This window comes from Gekko japonicus, unplaced genomic scaffold (genome assembly GCF_001447785.1).
Source record: "Gekko japonicus isolate JY-2015 unplaced genomic scaffold, Gekko_japonicus_V1.1 scaffold334, whole genome shotgun sequence".
In the NCBI taxonomy this organism is placed as follows: domain Eukaryota; kingdom Metazoa; phylum Chordata; class Lepidosauria; order Squamata; family Gekkonidae; genus Gekko; species Gekko japonicus.
The window spans coordinates 1,008,818-1,019,825 of NW_015173683.1; the positions used below are offsets into that span (position 1 = coordinate 1,008,818).

At 42.3% G+C, this 11,008-nt stretch overlaps 1 protein-coding gene across 1 annotated transcript in view; it reads left to right on the forward strand.

The window, feature by feature from the left end:
* LYPD6B (LY6/PLAUR domain containing 6B) overlaps positions 1-1,257 on the forward strand; it is a 10,862-nt gene extending 9,605 nt beyond the window's left edge. Inside the window, exon 4 of the mRNA XM_015423062.1 lies at positions 1,093-1,257. Within this exon, the coding sequence (XP_015278548.1) occupies positions 1,093-1,257 (165 nt within the window). The remainder of the gene's footprint in view (positions 1-1,092) is intronic.
* The last annotated feature ends 9,751 nt before the right edge of the window (positions 1,258-11,008 follow it).

Consider the following 11,008-nt stretch of genomic DNA (forward strand, 5'->3'; position numbering starts at 1 on the left):
TTGTCTGAACCAATCTTGGTTGCCTACCGTGGCGAAACGGGCTCCAGTTTACCACTCAGCTGTTTGCCTCCCACCCTCATCCCGTGCGCGTATCTCACTCCTTAAATTCGCTGACACGACTCACTGAATTGTCACTGCCTTTTTAAAGGGACGGTAAGACCCCCTCTGGCCGAATCTCCATATTTGGAGATGGAATCCCCAATTTTGGGGGGGATCCCTGGAAAGTTGGCAACCCAAGGGTCTGGCCTTTCCTTGCTTCCCTGGGTGCAGAGCAGGGAAGACTATGTGGTCAAAGGACAACACAGATTATTAGCCCAAATTAAATAATTTATTTAACTATTTACACAATTATGGAGTGCGCACACACTAAATAAATAAGGCACAACTGTAGGAGTAAGGGCATAAATCAATAGGGGTTAAACGCAATCATCTTTCCTTGCACACAACACTCTAGCTCTGGAGTTTGTGGGCTCAGGACAGGATCTCTCCTTCGACTGGCTGCTTCAGCCTCTCTCTCTCTTGCCCAAGAGAGCAGGGAAACTTCCATTCATTCAGGGGGAAGAGAAGCAAACCCATCCCCCAGCCAATGGCACGCGAGTACTCTTGGGTGGTGGCTGGGCGGGACTCAGGCAACGCAGCCAGTGGCTAGGGACACGTTCTGAGTGACAGATCATTCAGCCAACTCATTTTGGCGCCACATCGAATGTTGCCAGACTAAACTGCAAATATGTATAAGGACTACTTGGGGCTGCTCAATCCAACAGAGAACAAAACTTTTGGCTGGAAAACCTGCTTGATAGTGGGGGAGTGACGGGTCCATCATAATCAGCAACTTATGTCTTACTGTTATGCAGCAGGGTAGGAACCCCAGACCCAACATATGTACTCTGTGTGAATCAGCCATTAGATTGTGTCTGCTGTGATATGTTTGTGACTACACAAAAAGGGAGCAAAAGTTCTTTTTCCCTTCTGAATGTATGCAGGTTTAATTACTTAAAGCAACTGCAACTAATTTGATTACGTTTCTATGCTTTTTCAAAGTGAGCCACAGTCTAAACGCCATATAATAACATGGTCTTTTAAAACCTACAGGAATGTGTCTCCTGTTGTGAAGGGATGATCTGCAACATAGACTTGCCAACGAACCACACAAATGCCATATTTGCAGTTGTGCATGCACAGAGGACATCAAGCAGCAGCAGGAAGGCTGTTAGCATGCTGTTGCTGGTCTCAGTCATCACAGTTTACTTGTTGTGATAAGACTTTTCTGGTCAGCTGCAAATAACCTGAAGCTGTATGAAGACTGGTTCAGACAGTGAAGAATGAGAGACTCCTTCCGATATTTGTATGTGGGAAATAATTGTGTAATGGTGCTATGTGTTGATGAAGCCTGCTGCCCGTTTATTGAAGATGCTTGCTAAGTTTTATGGAAACTTAGCAAAAGGTACATCATGATTGTCAATTTTTTTAAAAATTGATGGGACCCTTTATCAGAATTATCCATTTGGTGATGACGAGTGTCTGTGCATTTTGCGCAGTATTGGAACTAGGAATTGCTAGAAAATTCTCAAGTATTAAACATCTCAAGTATTAAACATTCCCATTTACTGTTTCTTCTGAGTCAGAGATAAAAAAACCCCTCAAGTTCTCTTTTATCTTCCATTCTGGCGTTATGATTCCTCCTAATCTTGGTTTTAAAAGTAAACATTCAGTCTGATGATAGCCGTGTAAAAAAGATGAAATGAGATGGTACAGCATGCATCATGCCATCTTTATTGGGATTACCACAAATCAATAGAAATGTTAATTGCATTATTATTTCTCTTACCACACTATTGATGTTACATAACTCGATGAAAATTGATGGGAAAATCTCTGCTTGGCACAAGTAAAGGAGTTTGACTGCTGTAATCATTACTAGATAAAGTAATTTTTTTTCTTAATTTGATTCTATAAACCTAGACTTACACATTTATCGCCTGTATAATACGCACTGTATTTGTTTCACTCAGTAGCATTACATATTATTCTATTTGAGGGATGGATCCAGCCGGATTTTTGACTTGGTCACACCAAGCTCCCCTTCTGACTACAGCCACTGTCCCACAGGACAGCGGAGTGTTGGCTAACCCATTGTCTTCCACAGGAAGAAGCAACAAGTGAGGCTGACATCGATCTTTGGTGTTGTTGGCCGTGTCTGAACTGAGTGGCTTGTAGTGCTGCACAGTCAGCCCCTGAAGTCACCCTTAAATACTTTGGGAGCAGCCACTGACTCAGTACAGGGAGCTGTAATCAAGGGAGAGAAAAACTAAAATCTTTATGTGTGTGCAGAAGCATTCACAGTCCATTGGCTACAAGCCATAGTATATCATTCATAACATTTCCAGGCAATCCATGAAAGCAGTTTAATGCACTGGGGGTTCTGTAACTCAGGAAAGGTATATTATGCTATTCTTTGTTGATTGTTTCCCATGTGTTTAACTTGTCTAGATCTTATTCACCATGACCTTGTATCAGAGTAAATTATTAGGAATATTATAGAGTGTGAACAAAAGAGAAACTCAGGGCATGTGAGTCATTCATTATTACTGCACAATTGTTCCCGGTGCAGATTTTGCAACTTCATTTTGGGGGTGGGGGTGGCAGTTCTTTCATCTTTGTAGGACGGAGGCAAATCCTGTAGATTTGTATTTTTCTGAATGCCCATCCAGTATCTACAGACTCAGAATGGTTTAGTAGGTAAAGTCTGGACTTGGAAAGCCTGGGTTCAAATCCCTCTCAGCCATAAAACTGCAGCAAAAATCAGTTTTAGCCTCCTTTCTCTCTAAAATGGGACTAATAATAACAACAAGGCTATTGTGAGAGGATTAGACACTAAAACATCTAGGGTGTGATTTGGTTTCTCACCAGATCATTCTCCTTATGCTTGATGAGCTGTGAGCATTCAAGGGGATTCCCATACTTACTTCTATCCACTCATTCATGGGCATGCACAAGGGAAGGGCTGTTCCTTCCCATACTTCATAAATGTACTGTATTTTTAATGATAATGAAATATTCCAACCAAAAGGATTATGTTTAAGGAAAACTGTTGTCTAGACAACATAATATTTAGGGTTTTTTTTAAAAAAAAAAATTAAAGTGGTAGTGTTGCTTTCATGGGTGGTAACATCTGTATTTAAAAGTGCAGAACTCCTTTTCTTTCTTGGTTCATTATTCTGCCAGGGACATGGGTGTCTTTAAAAATTCTGCTTTTCAACAAAGATTATCCATCCTTGGCTTCTGCCCAAGGGCAAGTTTTATTTAACTGTAATTTAAAGCATGTGAGAGTGAGAAGATCAACCTTGTGAGTATACTTTTTCACATAAATTCTCATATTTTTATAGCAGTTCACAATTAATGACCTATTCTTTTTTTTTAAAGATGATTTCTTGTGTTAAAGGATATATTATAAATAATATTGCAAAATGTATGATTGTTTTTATAACAGGGATCACTGTACAATATGGGATTATGGCAAGACTTCCAGAGATGGGATAAGTTACCATTTTAAAAAGCAGGTCCACAGGTCAGGAACATCCTATGGCACTATTTTACCCCCCCTAGAACTATTTGGCTGATGTCCATCTAGAGTTAGTTCTCCGCCTATCCAACCGTAATGGCAGCAGGCAACTATTATGTTCTGTTTGTTCAGTACATATCAAGGCTATGCTCCTAAATACACTTTTAGCAATTCTTATTCTTTCAATGAAAATGTAGGTTTGTGTCAGGATTGGGAGTGAAATCTGAAATCCTACCTGTTACGAATGGAATTGATAAGTCATAGCTGGCCTGTGCTTTAATAAATGTTGTACTTGACAAATTTAAGGCTTAAAAATCTGCGTCTTCTTGATATAGAAATAATGTGGGAAATTACATTACGACTGCAGAATAAAGGGACATTTTGGTTACTGTTATGAAATTTCTAGTGTTTTTTTTTGGGGGGGGGATAATAATAGGGTTGCCAGCCTTCAGGAGAGGCATGGATGACTGCAGAATAAAGGGGCATTTTGGTTACTGTTATGAAATTTCTAGATTTTTTTTTTGGGGGGGGGGGAGAATAATAACAGGGTTGCCAGCCTTCAGGAGAGGCATGGAGACATCCCAGAATTACAGTATCCATACAACAGAAATCAGTTGTCCTAAAGAAAATGGCTGCTTTGGAGAGTGAACTCTATGGCATTACACCCTGCTGCGCTTCCTTCTCTACCCAGATCCTGTCCTCCCCGTGTTCCACCACCAAAATATCCAGGAATTTCCCAACCCAGAGTGGGCAACCCTAGACCCTAATAAAGCCCCGGAATTAGCAGTGCCATCCTAAACAGATCCATACCCTTCTAAGGTCATTGACTAGCAGTGTCAGAGGGGTATTACTCTGCTTAGGATAACACTGCAAATTTTTGTGCAAAGGATAGAATTTTCTGCTTTCAATGGGGAGCATGTATGCATATTAAACAGGCAAGTCTATTAGAAACCAGCCATAGCATATTGACTCAGGTTGTAGCTCACTGGCAGAGTGCATGCTTTGCATGTATAAGGTACCTGGTTCGATGTAGCATCTCCACTTAATTAATTTTGGCTCCATTCTAAAGGTTTTGAATAAGCACAAGAACCAACAAGAAAGCAGTTGAACCAGAGAAGGGAAGCTTGTAGAGAAATGTATGTGTGGGTTTTTTTTTTTTTGAGGTGGCCTTTATCTTTTCTATGCTTCTGGCATTCTTCTGTAAAGGTTTTAGGATCAACTTATTGCCATCTTTAGGTGTGAATATTTGCTACAAGAACAAGAGGCCATTGTGATGTAGTTGTTCATGTGCGTGCAACTTGAGTAAATACGACTGAGGCCATGCGTTCTGTAAATGTACAAGAAGCCTTCCCAGTGTGCAGCATCTCTTCTCCATGTGCAAAGCAGCCAACCTGTACAAAAACTTTCAGCAATGAAAACCAAACAGCATCTAGAGAATATGCTAGCTGTATCATATGGCTGACTCTGCCCCTCGTCCTTCAGATTCCTCAGACTTGCACATCCCAGCAGGGAGAGCCCCAAATCACTTATACTGACCTTCTCTGTCATTGACCAAGATGGTGCTATGAAACACAGTGTGCACCCATGTATTTTATATGCATAATCTTTTGAGGAACACTTGCTGTGCTTGTCGGTCATGTGCCTTCCTTTGTGCTTCCCCAGCATCTTAGAAAGGATTAGGCTTTTAAAAGAGTAAGTCTCAATTTCCTCTGCTCCCACCTGTGCCACTCCTTGCCTTTTGTCACCCCTATGTAGTGGGGAGCAGCATAACTGAACCCTTAAGGAGATTGATGATACAAAGATTTGATGATATTCATTGGAGTTAGGGAGTTTTAATACCCTAAAGCCAAGTGGGGTTTGATTGATATAACAGATTAGTTAAGGCTTTTGTGTGGGGCACCACCCATTTTTTTGCTCAAGGCAGCACTTGAAGGTAGAAAGGGAGCCTAATGAAATGGAAATATATATTTTTAAGGGGGTTGTGATGGACTGTCAAGGGTTAATGCCTAATAGAGTCTGAGAATCTTTGAGTGACAGGCTGTTCAAACAGAATTCAGTGGACAGAGTCAGTTAAGAAAGGACAGTTGGGAACTGACAGGTGAAGAAGAGACAGCAAAAGACTGACTGTGGACTGAGAAGGAAGCAAAAGGAGTCAGAGGATCAGAGAGGATCCCCATTCAAGCCGAAGAGGGAAACTGCTTCTAGTTAAGAGAAGTAATCCCTACCCAGTGAAAAGGGAGTGATCTTAAAAGGAGGAGTGATCTTTTGTCTGTGTACACAGAAGGATTTTGGGAACTTGGTTGTATGTTCTTGCCGTCTAGATTTTAAGAGTCAGTAAAACTCAGAAACTATGCTTGAGTGTTTAAGCAGAAACTGAAAAGAAAGCCTCTCTTCTCAAAGTTTTAAAAGACCTTTTGGAGTTCAAGCTTTTAGGTGGGGAGGGAGATGTCCCTGCCATTATGTATCCCTACCCTAGTATAACAGAACCACACACATACCAAATTTGGATAATTTGTGGAACTAAATGGCCACAACTTTATTGGTTACAACCAGGGCTATTTTGGGGCAGGAACGCACAGGAACGGAGTTCCGGCTGGCTCCCAAGTTGACCACGCCCAGCAGAAACTCATTAGCATAATAGGCCACACCCAATAGCAGAAACTCATTAGGATTGGCTTCATTAGGGGTGTGTGGCCTATCATGCAAAAGAGTTCCTGCTACAAAAAAAGGCCCTGGGTTTTGACAATAAACAAGGTAAACAAAATAAGAAGCAAAAGGTGGGTGTGGCTGGATGATTATACTTCTGGTAACATGGGGGTGCAGCCTAATATCCTAATGAGCTATGCTCTCATGAGTGTGGCTGGATATGTTAATGAGTTTCTGCTGTTGGGTGTGGCCTATTATGCTACTGAGTTCCTGCTGGGCTTTTTCTACAAAAAAGCCCTGGTTACAACTGTAAGAAGCATTGGCACAGCATGGGTCCACTGAATCCAAAGCATCGGCTGTCCTGCACCAGGTGATGTACCCCATCACACCCAGCCCACTGGCTTGGGTGGAGAACTGCGGGATAGCAGGTTGCAGGAGCCCACACAGACAGCTGCCCCTCAGTGGTCTCCCCTGCCATCTGCTTGTGAGGGCAAATGCTGGTAGACCCGGAGCAGGCTTGCTCCCCTAAGCCCTCATGCCAAGACCCCTTACGGGGGTCCCTGTATCCAGGAAATGGCATGCAGGCCAATTTCCGTAAAGAGATCCAGCCCCATGCTGTTACCACTAAAAAGTTATGACTGGAAATAGAGAATATAAAACAACAGACAACCTCATGTGGCTAACAACTCCAAACTAAGAACAACATTCAAATTGCATTTCCCCCCAAACTGCTATACACTCATCACACTGCTATCAACTGAAGGCTCAGTCTCTAGGGTGGGATGGGTGCACAACAGCTCCATGGTCAGACAAAGGATGAGGCAGGAGGCCCCTGTGACAGCCCACCCCAGCCACATTAGATCTCTGTGATCGGTCTCTTGGGAGAAGGAGAAAGCCCAATTTTCCCACTGTTTGCCCCTAACCACCCCCCCACCCCCGGATCTGGCCGTCTCTCCTCCCCTGCTGGTGCTGCAAAAGTCGGGCTGTGGTTAAGTCAGGCCATCCTCACTTTGAATAGCAAAAAACACTTACTTTTTAGCAACAAATTATCTGGAGTTAGTGTGATTACCTCAGCTTTATTATTGGTTCACCTCATACATCCTATCCCTGATTCCACCTGACCCTTTCTCCTCTAAGTTAAATATATATATTTTTTTGTTTTCAACTTTCAAAAGTGTGCATACACATGAAAGCTTATACTGAGAATTAAACTTTGTTGGTCTTAAAAGTGCTACTGGACTCAAATTTTGTTTCCAAAGCCTCTTGTGTGTCATTTCAAAAGCTGAATATAAAAAAGTGATTGTATTTCTTCCTTTAGTTCCCTGGGCTGGGCCAACATCAAAATCTATACATATAATAAAGCGACTGGGTTAGGGATGGACGCGAACCGGTTAATGAGCCAAAATTCGGCACAAACTTTGTCCAGTTCAGTTTGGCTGTTCAGGCCATTTAGACCTAACAGCTGAGCAGCGTGGATCTGCAGCTGACCTGTTAGGTTTAAATGGGGTCTGCCCATCAGCTGTTAGGTTTAAATGGCTGCCAGCCATTAAACCAATTAGTTTTGCTCCCACCATTTCGAAGCGGGGGGGAAGCAAAACAGATGGGTTAAATGGCTGCCTTCCTGGGTGATACCCCCCCTTTCCTGACCATTGCAAGCTACGGTCAGGAGAATGGGGGATCTAAACTGGCCAGTTTGGTATGGGGCATTTTTGGCTTGGTTTGGGACTTGGTTCAGGGGTGATCCTGAACCCTGAACTGAACTTAAATTTTTAGGTTGGTCCCCATCCCTAGACTGGGTAGGATAGCCATAGACAAACAAATAAGGAGAAAATAAATATAGGGGCTGTTCAGCAAGAAAGAAGAAGGAAAAAGGGAAAATCCTGTGTGTCAGGGAGGGAAGAGGGTGAGATAGCCATGGGGCTGTATAATTAAATGCAAGAATAATGTGCTAAGAATTAAGCCAAGAGCATCTTCAGCAATGATTATGTGCCGCAAACTTGAGGTGTGTGTGAAGAGTACCCCCCATGTGTTTTTCAGATGAAGTGTAATATTCTAAATTTGCTGATGGAATCACAAGCAAGGGGATGAGAATTCTCATTATATGTTAAGAAGAAGAACAAGAGGAGGAGGAGGAAAATGGATGTATACCCCGTCCTTCACTACCCAAAGGAGTCTCAGAGCAGCTTACAAACTCCTTTCCCTTCCCCTCCCCACAACAGACACCCTGTGAGGTAGGTGGGGCTGAGAGAGCTCTGGCAGAAACTGCTCTTTTTCAAGGACAGCTGTGCCAGAACTATGGCTTGCCCAAGATCATCCAGCAGGCGCAAGCGGAGGAGTGGGGAATCAAACCCAGTTCTCCCAGATTAGGGTCCACGCACTTAACCACTACACCAAACTGGTAATATTGTTAATCTAATCCTAAAAATCACCAGATTGCACTAGGTTATGGCCTCTGTTTTGGAACAAGATGGCTCCCTATTGAATGGATTTTCCCGTGTCTTGGTCTTTTTTTGAAGATGTGCTGCATGAAGTTGTTCCATCAACCTTTGGCCACATAATTTATTTACTCCTCTGATTTATAGAAAGTCAGTTTAATAGCAAAAATAATATAAATGCTATACATGTAAGTAGTTCACCAGAGATAGGCTGTCTTTTAGTCCTCCTTGGTTATCTACTATTGAGTTTCTCTATTCTTATTATGATCTCCATGGGTCACTATTTACAAAATAGGTGAAAGTATTCACGGTAGAATTCAGGCTTAACTCATCCATGAGCAGTGATCCTAACCATGTCGTCTTGCTTAAATAAGCCACTGTTTTCTTACTTGGTCAGATCAAGACGTACCTAGTTCAAACATCCTTTATAAGAAACCCAGCACAATGTGGTCCACCAGAAACTGGCAATGGGCCACCAATAGAATGTGGTCTACCCTCTGTCAGCTCTTGTTAGTGTACTAAATTTAGTTGTTTCAAATTTAAGTGTCAGCAGAAAGTATTTTTTTTAACAATCCTCAGATACTATCAAGAGGGGGGAAAGTGTTTGGAATGCTGGGATATATTTGTGTAAAGGATGCAATCTGTATTATTGCAGGATGGGATTTCAAAGGTCATAATGCAGGGTTCCTTTGTTTCTCTCTGCAGCACTGATCGTTGTGCTTATTGTTGGTATTTCAGCTTTACCGCCGCACCCTTCGTTTTTGTTTCCATTATGAACAAAAAGAGATAAAAATGTGGATGCAGTTCAAAAATGACTGTACTTTGGGAGAGTTCAGGTTGGCTGTGGAAAGTGGGACAGTTCTTGGTACAATCTCATGGCTGTAACAAATAACAAATAAGTGAACGATAAAACTGAAAGAGCAACAGTGCCACAAAAGCTGTTCTTGTGGAGGGCCACAATGCACAACAGCTCCCCCTGCTCTTCTTGTAATTGCTTGATCTTGTAGAGATGGGATAAAAGAGAGTTTCTCAGATGATCTAAAATACACTTCATACATTTCTTGGGGACCGGCTGCAATAGCATAGTGGGAGGGCAGAATAAGCTTCTCCCCAGCAAATAGACAATCTTCCCTGTGATTTTTTTGTTGTTATTTGGTCCAAGCTTTCAGCTAGAGATTTTCAGCATTTTCTGGTCTGAATTTTAGCACTGTTTTTGTCTCCTGTGACTTAAAAAAAAGATTTTTAAAAAGATTGTTGCAGTTCACATTACATTTTTCATTGGCTGAAACTCATCTTAATGTCCTTTATTTTCTATTTATTTGCTGCTTTATTGCTTTTAACTTGTTTATATTAATGTTGTCTAATTGGTTATGCTGTCTTGTATTTTTTCAGCTGCTGTGCACTGGTCTTTCATATTTTAAATGTTAGTATTTGCAAATTGTTTGTGTGTTTACCAACATAGGACACCACATCAGGAACCTTTGGAGTAAGAATCTGACCTAGATGTCAATAAAGAGTTGGATCCTGTCAGCTTTTTCACTCAATCTTACCCAAATCTCTTCCTTAGTACAGTTGCTGTTCCACATGTTTTTCTGCCCATGCAGGTCCCATAATTCCCAACATAGCCTTTTTGTGATGAAAGGAGATTCCTTCCTCCCTTTCTCACTAGTGGAAATGCTGGTTGGATCCAACCTAAGATAAATAAATGAGTTGTGATCCAGGGCCTCCATACAAATGGCTAGCCAGAGGTGTAGGGTTACCAGGTCCATCAGAAATGCTGGCGGGGGATGGGGGTGCATTGCAGGAGCTGGAAGCATTGTCTCATGATGTGCCTACTTCACCCGGAAGTGACATGGACACGTCAGAGGTAACAATCTGTTTTTTTGGCAAAACTCTATAGTAAAATCAGCCTCAAACCATAAAGCTTTGCCCATAAACCAGAGCATCGCCCCCCCCCAAACCGTCACCGACATGCCTACATCACTTTCAGGTGATGCAGGCACATCACATTTATTTCAAGTGATGTCGCTGTTTGGGGGGGGGGATTTCTTCCAGCAGGCCAGCTGGCCTGCAGCAGTCATGAGCCCACAAAATAGGGGAATCCCCCACTCCCAGTTGGGGAATGGCAACCCTACATAGGTGGCTGTCTTTGTAGAAACTGCACAAAAGACACCTCTGCCCCATTGCCCATTCGTGTGAAGCCTCTAGCTCTCCAGGGGACAGAGGGAGCAGTTCACAATTCTTTTCCATCAAGCTGTTGCATTACCACCCAGCTTAAAGTGCCTGAGGGAATGTTACCACCTCTGTGAAAACAAGTAAGAAGGCATAGAGTTGTCCCACAATTATAGAATTCCCTTGTAAACAG